The 11,217-nt window shown below is 31.2% G+C and overlaps 1 protein-coding gene across 2 annotated transcripts; it reads left to right on the plus strand.

The window, feature by feature from the left end:
- Positions 1 to 251: 251 nt before the first annotated feature.
- LOC120782320 (histone-lysine N-methyltransferase PR-Set7) lies at positions 252 to 4,371 on the plus strand. Of its 2 annotated transcripts, none has more exons than XM_040114542.1 (4): positions 252 to 350; positions 725 to 1,124; positions 1,493 to 2,544; positions 2,926 to 4,371. In XM_040114542.1, exons 2-4 carry the CDS (start codon positions 821 to 823, stop codon positions 3,652 to 3,654), a joined length of 2,085 nt encoding a protein of 694 aa, XP_039970476.1. In that variant the 5' UTR covers positions 252 to 350; positions 725 to 820; the 3' UTR covers positions 3,655 to 4,371. The 2 variants fall into 2 exon arrangements, with proteins under 2 accessions (XP_039970476.1, XP_039970475.1); XM_040114541.1 differs by lacking the exon at positions 252 to 350 and adding an exon at positions 357 to 506.
- Positions 4,372 to 11,217: the final 6,846 nt, after the last annotated feature.

Consider the following 11,217-nt stretch of genomic DNA (forward strand, 5'->3'; position numbering starts at 1 on the left):
TTCTGTAATACATTATGTAAAATTACAAAACAGTTATTAATATATATTTCAGCAGATACTTAACTTCACACAACAATAGGAAATTTTAGCAAACAAATTAGAACATGTTGTTTAAGCAAAAAATTTCAAAATATCAATTTCTAGATTTTCAGCGCACCCTGTTATGATTATGTATTGGCTCACTCTAGCCAGCGTGATGTGAGTGTAGTTGCGTATACCACTTATCTCTGTCATGTGGCATTATATTGCTAAATAACAACAAAGCACAATAATCGGAAGCAGAGGCAGCGAATAAGCGAAAAAGGTCGGAGTAATTATTAACAGAACATCGGTGTTCAGCGTAGAAAAATGTAATCATAGTTGTAAAAATTGATCTGAAAAGTATTTAGAAGTAAAGTTATTAATTAATTGATGGTTTGTTGATGCAATACGGCTGATGCTCCGCTGGACAAAGTGTTTATAGAAGCCTGCGAAAAATTGCAAAACAAGCGTCGATCCGATCGTCGGTAAGAAGAGGAAGAATAGTTCGAAGGCTTTGATGGCAGCAGCTGCGGCTCATCGTGGTGTGAAAACGATAGCGCGTTTGTAGCGCCTACATTGCATTGCATTGGCGGGGCGACGTTAGCTGACCATTTTTTTTTGTTTTTTGTATCGTATGCTTTGTGCCAGCGAAATTTCTTTTCAAAAGATACATATGTATATTTTTTATTTTTTCTTTTAATAGTTATTTAATACAAACGAAAAATCGTGTGGAGATCATCGTGTTGGTGCTCGGGGACATATTTTGAGAAAATTTGATTTAATAAATTGCTGTTGAAAAATGGTGCGTCGTCGCGCTACCAAAGTTGCAGCGCTTACTGGCGGAGGTGCGCGAAGCGCCAATAGTAATTTGTTAGAAAATGGTGAACTCAAATCTACGGTTGGTTGTACACATTTGGACGAACAATACTTTGCCAGTCCTAAACGCAAAGACTGTAAAATTGATAACTGCTTGATGGAAAAGCTCGGTAATAAAGAACATCAGTCCGAAAAAGAAGTGAAAACACACGGAAAAACTAAATCATCGTCATCAGCAACTGGCAAGGTTCGAGCCGAAAGAGGAGGTATTGCAGGCCGTACGATTGGTAAGTACATATTTCTGCGGCCGTACGCAGCGCCATATTTTAGCGCGCTTTTCACTACAAGTGCTTAGTAATTTGTTCCATGCATTGTAATCATTGCACGCTGGGCAAAAAGTCACGGCTTATGGCACCATAGACGATAAATATGTTTCTAGTTTATATTTCAGTTAAACTAGATTCTACCTTCTCTCTAAATCGATTCCTATGAACCCCTTTAATATTACATTTTATATGAAGAATAAATAACGTAAACGTGTTTTGGTTTATGTTATATAAGTTAAGATTTTTTAACATTTCTTCTGGACACGCCCTGTAATTAGATCCACAGCACCGAAGTTTTTCAATTAAATTTATGTAATTTTATTTTGCAGGTGTGCCTTTGGCCACTCGTTCACAAACACGTACAATAGAAAATTTTTTCAAAGCTAAAACTGCTGCCAATAATGCTAAATTAGAAGAGACTTCCGTTACAAGAACTGAAAGCATAAGCTGCACAGAAAACGAAGAATACTTGTATGATGAGTTGCCCCACTACAATAATATTCAGCCATCAACACCAGATACACCATGCGAACTTGACGAAGACACAAATGATAGTGAATTTTGTTCACAGCTGACAGAGGAGACAGTATTCGGCAGTGATTTTCTTACACATCGCTCACAATTACGTGACAGCCACTCGTCAACTGGCAGTGCATGTACAAATATCAGCAACTCGGAAAACATATTTCTACAAGAACCCGTACTAACTTTGAATGTCGACAAAACGCCAAATCAAGCGTCATCCATAAAGATAAATACGTCACTAGAGGTGGAGCCGATCTTTTCATCACCACCCGCACTTACGTCTGCACTTAATGGGCGTTTCAATCAAATTGTGACACTCAACATTTCGCCGTGCAAGAAACTTAACACATTCTCTTGTGAAGCACCAAATATGGCCATTGTAGGCTTACATGAGGATGATTTGGTAGAAGAGTTATTACCTGAACAGGAAAAAGAACAAGACATTGAGAATGATAATGACAATAGTTCTTGCGATAGTGGTGTTGCTTTTACTACCACAGTAAATAGAGATATGCTGTTGACAGAACAAAATGACAAGATCGTGTCAGTGGCGACGGATAATGGCAATAAGCATAGAAGAAAACCAGCAACACCACATCGTATTGTATGTCCTTCACCAATTAAAACTATGCCACCTATGATCTCACCTATGCGTGCTGCTGTGAACGGTAGAATCTCGTCACCATCAGGACGTAAACTTAACAAAGAACATTTATCGCCGCGGAAATCCCCACGTAAAATGGCGTCTGCCAATTCTAAAACACGTCGAAGGCTGAACACACCAAAAGAGCTTAGCGCACTAAATAACGCCGAGGAAGCAGTTAAGTTGTTACCTGAGGAATGTGCAGTCGCTGTGGTGAGTACTCGAAAAACTTTTTATTTGCAAACATGTTATCAGTTGAATTTTGATATCATTCAACAACGGTCGTGGTTGCTTAAATTTATTATATAACAAAGTGATAGATTTTCTTGAGGCATACGGTTGCTTTATATTAAATAATAAAATTAAATTTTTAGGAATTATGTTTTGATTTACATATATTCACAATAGTTTTAAGAACAAAAAATACTTTTATAACAACAGCGCTCTTAATTTTTCTCGATAATCAAAGAAATTCATTAAAATTTGCGATTTTTACTCGATACCTCTTCATTATAACATAACTTTAGGCACTTCTTAATGAATTTAATATTTATCTAAAATTACTTAATTGTAATGTTTCTCAACTTCAACCAGAATTACAATGAGCCAACTAAGTTTATACAACATGAGATCAACGATTGCGAGAAACGTGAACAACAACAACAGAAATGCGCCACAATAATGAATACATTGAAACAACCACAAAAACTAGTGGCACCAAAATCACATGTGGTCAAAATGCAAACACACAAATCGAAATTGGTGAACGGTCGACCACTTGCCACAACAAATAACAATCACTCCTTAAAAGAATGCTTCCCCGTGCGTCGTAGTGTACGCAAAACTAAAACTGCCGTAAATGAAGAGATCATGCGCAATCTGGAGCGGGCTATTCTCGAAGAACGCGCCGATGGACTGAAGGTGGCACATTTTGAGGGCAAAGGTCGCGGTGTTGTAGCCGAACGACACTTTCAACGCGGTGAATTCGTTGTGGAGTATATTGGTGATCTTATACCGTTGACCGAGGCGAGTGCGCGCGAGAAGCGTTATGCATTGGACGAGAACGCAGGCTGTTACATGTACTATTTTCGGCATCAAAATCAACAGTATTGCATTGATGCAACTGCGGATACAGGCAAATTGGGACGACTTGTGAATCATTCACGTAATGGCAATCTCATTACAAAAGTGGTCGTAGTAAAGCAACGGCCACACCTGATATTAGTAGCAAAAGATGACATAGAGCCGGGCGAAGAATTAACCTACGATTATGGTGATCGTTCCAAAGAATCGCTACTGCATCATCCTTGGCTGGCTTTCTAGAAACGTCGTGGTCCAGTTGATGGCGTCGTGAGGAGGCTAAACCCTTTATATATTTAGCATGACAGATGAAAACAAATCAAGTGCTTAACGATGAAAGTCGTAGCGACTTAATACAGAGTTAACTGTCAATAAGGCTAGTTAAAATTAATCAAAAAATGACTTCTTAAGCGTGTGCTTGACCGTGTGCGCGCTTGTGTGGGCTGATCGTCAGCGCGACATTTAATGGCTCAACTGCAGCTCAGTTGCAAAAACAAATTAAGGAATAGTATAGTGAAAAAAGAGTTCTAATACAAAATACCTTTTATTAGAAAGCATATAACATACATATATATATATATATTTAATAATAATAACAATACGATTTATAGTAACATTAATATTTTATAGACTTCTTTCGGTAATTGTTAATGCTTTATTAGTGATAAGCGAAAACAACAAAAAGAAATTAAGAGAAAACAAAAACAAACAAAACAAGATGGCGTACGCACAGTGTGACAACCTGACATGACGAACATCTTGTAACAGAATTTTGGCTGACTTCACTTTGTGCCCACCTGAAGGGTAGTTATGGAAAAGTAAATAAAATACTGAATTAAAAAAAAAAAAATTAAATAATTTTTTGTTAAATTTCGTGTGAAGCAAAACTTTAGAATCGAATACATTTGTTACAATTAAGACAAACAAAAGGCTAGTAAAATTTGTTTAATTACTTCAAAATATCTGCAGTTAACTTATTCAATATATAAAACTAAAAACAAAACAAAAAAATTATTTAACTAACACCTAAATCGTTACACTGTGCCATTCTTGTTTTTTTCCTATAATTCTACAACTGAATTGTGTTCAAATTGCATTGAGCCGGAATATATTTATGCATATATGATGGCTACGATGTCAGCTGCATGCGATAACCAAATCACTTAAGGAATTTGCGACATTTTTTGTAGCAACACGCAAAATTTTCTTTAAAATGTGCCACAAATCAAAATTTCACGTGCAAAAATGACATAATAAATTGTTTTCCATTTCAATTAAAAGAAAGATAACCATAAATTGTAACGCCCTCTGCGAACAAAAGTTAGCAAAACATTTATATTTAAACATAAATACACACCCTATATCTAAAGCAATTTGCATAAATGTAAATAATTTTAAGAAGGTGCATGTTATCATATTTAAAATGCCTTAGCATTATTGAAACATTATTATTGTATAATTTGCAAATTTCTATACTTTCACACAAAAACAAGCAAGAACACATGCAAACACACTCCTTCAATGATTAATTACACAACATTATTCTTAGATACACTTTAACTTAAAATATAGTTAACAATTTGTAAGCGAACATAGCGGTTATAAGCAACAAAATAAGTAAAAATTTGTTATAGCCAGGGTTTAAAATTTTTTAATACAAATTTTTTGGATAAAAAATCAGATTTTAAACTTTTAATACCAACATTTTGGGTTAACATTTCAATATTCAATACCAATTTTGGGGTTAGATTTCGAATTTTTAATCCAAAATGTTGGTACTAAAAATTAAAATTTTAATTCTGATTTTTATTTTTCAATCCTGTATTTGAAATTAAATGTTTTTTACGTTTCAATATTTTGGTATTTCTGCTTAAAAAATAAAAACAAAAATATATTTGCTAAGACTTTCGGCATTACGAAATAAAAATAATTAAATTCGAATGTTAATGAAATTATTTGTTAATGTATTATTTACAACCCTGGTTATAACTCAATAATAATACTGAAATGGTCAACGCAAAGTGGCCTAAATTATGTTAATAAGTTTGCATAATAATTGAAAGCCCATCGAATTGGTGTTAAAAGCTCCGTGGCCGAGACAGAACATTACTTTAGTATATATGTATATGCGTAGTTAAAAAGAAAATCTTTTATAAATGACAAATTCATGTTTTTCATTTTATATCTGCCAGTCTGCATTGTCTATGTCATTGCAAACCAACTTACCACAAACCACAAATAGAAATAAAGATAAAATAATTATGAAAAAACACCACAAATACTTATATAGATATGTATACTACACATAATATTGATAGCAGATTTACCGCAAACATCACAGCTGCATGACTCCATAAAATTATATAAGAATAAAATTCCCAAAAATGCTGAAAATGCGTTGGTGTAGCGTCTATAACTACAATGCATACCTGCCTAGCATTAAGATCGCCTAAAAAATAAATATTTGTAAGTTACATATACATAAATGCATGCATATGTATGCATCTACTAGTATGGCATATATTTATTAAAAAATGTGTGCCTCACATGATACGACATTTATTGGCACACATGCTGCATTCAGAGATTAGTGTTTGTATTTTCAAACGCATTAAATTTGCTTGTTATAGGGTTCATGACACCAATTTCCAGCGCGTACTCACTCAAAGGGCTCTAATAAGTCACTTAAGTTATTTGCCAATTAGCGGTAATTGACTCATTCGAGTGGTTCAGATTAAAAACGTAGAACATTCAAGTATTTTGGAGTTTTTCGAGTGGAAAAAATCTTAACATTGATTTTTGCTTGTGATTATGAACCAAATAATGTGTAATTAGTTTCGAATTGCTTAAAAAGTTGTTTATGTGCGCATAATAATAAGCGTCACAAACAGTTACTTATGTTGATTATTAGTAGCATTACTATGGCGAGCACGTCGCGTTAGCTACACTCAGTTTCACAGCCAGCTAAAATGCAATTGTTTATAAATTAACTTTAAAGCATTTCTTCCTCACACAATTCCCATAGAATTAAATCGCTAAGCTGTTTCGATACTGAACAATTTTAGCGAATATTATTTTTTTATTGAAGATTGGATGTTTCATACAACATCAAAACACAACATAACCCTATTTCAAGCCATCAACATAAACAAAGGTTTCAACTAAAACCAAACACACTTATATTGCGCTAACATTATGCATGCAAATCAATGCCTCACTCAAATAAAATCACTAACCCGTAAGAATTTTTATAAGAATTAAGGAATATAGCGCGCTAAGAATGTTAAAATATAAACTATTCATTCAATAATTCAAAAACATACAAACATACGTCATATACATACATACGTGCAGCTAGTTAAGGAATGAGCAGCAAATAGTTAAAGGAAGAAATTTAAAGCAATTACTTATAGAACGGCTTCATTCTGCCTAAGCTTTGACTAATAGTGCGGTTGAAAAAGTTCGCAAAATTGATTGATGAACTTCAATTTTTATTTAATTAATTTTTTTAAATTAAATTTTTAAAATCAAATTATTTGTGTAATTAAATTTTTAAAATAAATTTATTTGTTATAATTTAATTGATTATTTTTTATTTAGTTTAATGTTTTAAATTTAATTTTTATTTTATATGATTTAATTTTTAAAGTCAGTTTATTTGTTTTTATTTAATTTATATACATATATTTTTTTAATTTCATTTATAGTTTAATTAAATTAAATTTTAATATTTTACTTTATTTTCATTTAGATTTTTGTTTGTATTTATTATTTTTTACTTATACCTTATTTTATTTTCATTAATTAATTAATTTATTTTTTTATTGTTTTTTTTTTTTTTTAATTTTTAATTTTATTCTTATTTTTATAACTTTTTTATTTTTTTTATTTAATTTTTTTTATTTTATTTTATTTTTATTTTTTATTTTATTTTTATTTTATTTTTTTTTTTTTTTTTTATTTTATTTTATTTTATTTTATTTTATTTTTTTTTTTTTATTTTTTTTATTTTTTTTTTTATATTTTTACTGATGTAAATATTTGAAATAAGGCATACATAGGTTTGGGCGCATTTGGTAATTGTGAGATATTGACCCACAGTTATTAAAAAGCGATCGTTTTTTTGTTTTACCGACACTACATGTTTTTAAGGTAGTCAAGCATTTTCTGGAAATTGTTGTTTTTGTAGTAGTTATCCTGAACCTCTTTAGTGGCTATAATTAGATCTCGTACCGAGCTCTGTCGGTAAAGTTGGATTGAAGGGGAAATTATAGATGAGAGGCTAGTAGCATGTCAAGCGTCTGTACTTCGGGTATCAGTCTAACTTTCAAGCATTCGCAATTTTCAGAAAACACGTGCGAAAGAGGCAGTCGACTGACACTTTCACTCGGCAACTCGTGCTATTCGCCCGAAATTTCCGTTTGCTGAAGTCTCTAGAACGCATTTTATGGTATATTGTCAGCAGAACATTGTTATCTAAAGTTATCTTGTATGAAAGTAGATTTTAACTAGTACGCTTAGTAAACTATTGCAACAACAACAACTAAAATGCAATATTTGTTAGTGTAAAAACAACTTTCGATTTCGATTTCCATTGTTTTGTTAATCTTTTGAGCTGGAACTCAAGTGTTTTCTTATCACTTGAAGTTGTTTTGTGGGATATAAATTGTATATATTCATAATCTACACCGATTCGATTGTAAAGTATTTTTTAATTTTTGTTTATGAAAAAGGCAGAAAAGACAGTTTATTTTATAGCAGAATGATGTTGTTACCGGCTTTAATTTGCTGCGGTGCTCAAAGTAAAAGTCATCACGTGTGTTGACTTTGAAGATAAGATTAAAATAATAACAATTAATATAAATAAAAATAAATTATGCTGCACTTTTTTAAAGTAAAATATCATAAGTTGGATTATGTTGCACTGTGACAAACTTAAAGCATATCTAATATGTAAGCACTAAAAGTACTTCGAACTACATAAGTAATTACCCAAAAGCATATTGTTGCAGACTATGGAGCTTTTTTGTTGCAACATTTAATAAATTTCGAATACACGCTTTTTAACTAAACTAAAATGGTATCGGTTAAGGTTCACATACATACATATTTAATACAGTTACATACATGTTAATTATGGCAAGCATTCATATACGCATTGAAAAAAAAAAAAAACATTTTAAATAAAATTAATTATAAAAAAGGAAATAAGTTGTGAAAATTAAAAAACATATTTTTTTAATATAATAATATTTTTATTTTCTTTGTATTTTTTATATTATTATTTTTAATTATTTATTTATTTTTAATTTATTTATAATATTTTTTTATTTATTTTTAATTTATTTATAATAATTTGTTTTATTTATTTTATTTCTTTTTTTAACTTTTTATTTATTTATCATTATTTTTTTAATTTTTATTTATTTGTTTTTAACCGGACACTGCCGGGACCAGCATTTCTGTTCCCTTAATAAATTGTCCTTAATAAACATCAAAAAAGTTGGTATCTGCCACTGTGCAGCGTTAATGGAGATGCCCGCTTGGTAGAGCGTCCGTTTAATGGAGCTTCCACTGTATTTGTTTTTTATTATTAAATCAAGGTCAAAACGAAATTTCAAAGTCAGAGAGAAGCTATTCAAAGTAAAATAATTTTAAAATAAAAAAATGAAATAAATTTAGTTTGTTTTATTTATTTTTTATTTACTTGTTTTATTTTTTTAATATTTATTTTTTTATAGTTAAACATTTTTGTTTGTTTATTTTTTTTCTTTCTGCTTTTCTACTTTTTTTTGCTTTCTTATTTTTTTCTTACGTATTTTTTATTTTCTTTTATCATATTTAAACTTTTTTTGTATTTATTTAATGTTTTTATTTATTTTTTTTAAATTTTATTTTTTTTAATATTTTTAATTTTTTTTTTTTAATTTTTTTTTAATTTTTTTTTAATTTTTTTATATTTTTATTTTTTTTTTTTTTTTTTATATATGTATATTTTACAATAATGGTTATAACGAGACTTCACTTTCAAAGAGTAACTTAACACATAAGTCCATTTTTTCTTAATTAAATTAAAATTTTTTTGGTTGTACATTTAAAGCATAAAAGTCATCAACGACAATAAACAATTGAAAACGTCATCAACCATTAGCAAATAAGTAAGCAATTGTAACACCACTAAATGCTTTTGGAAAATGCATTGTTCATTTACATTATAAAAATGTTGTATCTGATAAATTTTTCAGAAAACTAAAAAAACGATTTAATAATAAAACTGCAGGCATATATAAATATTTTATTTAACGGCGCTTCATTTTCAAGTATTTCTTCGGTTAACTGAGCGTGGTCTAAGGCAAACTCATGCGAACTTGTCTTACGCCTAGTAATTTAATATTTTAGTTTTAGCTGTAAGAAAAACAAAAATATAAAATACAATTATACATACATACATACACATCTACACCTAAGTGTAATAATTAAAAAAGTAATCAGTTTGTATTTAACTAGTATTTAGCGTATTCACCGATATTCTCAACAACAAAATAAATAAATGAAAATAAATACAAAAAAAGTTGTAGAAAAATTTTAAAGGATATTATACAAGTATGTAAGTCAGGTCTGTTGTTGTTGTAGCGGCATAATTCTGCCGAGTTGGCAGTCTTAGACTGTCGTGCGAACGGATATGTCAGTTCTCATATCCGCCTGTGTGCATTTTGGATATGAAATTGTTGGTCATCGAATACCGTTAACTCTTCAAATCTGTTTGCGACTTAAGATATCGTTATTTTCTAGACAATAGCTACAAGTATGATGCCTTGAATAGGATGAGAATCACGGCAAAACGCCTAAAAATATGCAATTTTATTCTTTTACTATTATTAAGTGTAGATTTGTATACAGTGTGTGTGATTATTTGTTGTTTGCCTTGTTGTTATACATATATGTACATACATACATATATAAAATATTCTCCAATTGTTTTAGAATGCTTTTGAGGTGAAAGTCCTTGGCCCGATACAAATAGTGTTTAGGTTATATGAATTTCCATCTATGCCAAAGCCACATTTCCCAACTGTGTGTCGTCTTTGGAATCGAAGTACATTAACATTAGCATTGAAGTAACTTGAATTTTTCTGCTTTTAGAGTTCTCCAAAACTAATTTCGAGACTTTCCTATATTCCTTTCGATGGAAAGTAAGTTTAAAATGTTGTAATAAATTCAACAAACTACGCAGTCTATTTCTCCTTAACCCTGAACGGGGCATCCGTTTGTCACAATGTTTGTACCATCCAGTAGAAAACGTCGCAAACGCTGTAAAGCATGTATCTGAATGATTGGCGTATTCGGATGAGTCGATATAGTTATGTTCCTCTGACTGAATGTCCGTCTCTCTCCCTTTGGTACGAACCCGTTGGAACAACCCTTTCCGCGGGCCTACCCTACTCATCGGACACTCCTCTCTTTATGGTTCGAAAAACCACTGCAGAAACTGCATGGAGAGGAGTTAATTATGCTCCTTAACTGGGAGCATGTGGACCTCACTGTGCGGATGTTCGATAGGAGACATCAAGAGGCATATAGTCCAAAGTGCAGTGTTCTGACATGTCTGAAGCTTCTTCGTTTACGTTTCACTGCATCCAGGCGACCCCTATATACCCTAATTAGTCCCTAGTTTTTGAGATATCCATCCGAATTCTTGCACACGTTTTTCTCTATCAAGGAGCTGTTCATTTGTCGGATATAGCTGCTATACAAACTGAACGATCGGAATCAAGTGCTTGTATTGAAAACTTTTTTATTTGACCA

This window comes from Bactrocera tryoni, chromosome 1, assembly GCF_016617805.1.
Source record: "Bactrocera tryoni isolate S06 chromosome 1, CSIRO_BtryS06_freeze2, whole genome shotgun sequence".
Classification (NCBI taxonomy): domain Eukaryota; kingdom Metazoa; phylum Arthropoda; class Insecta; order Diptera; family Tephritidae; genus Bactrocera; species Bactrocera tryoni.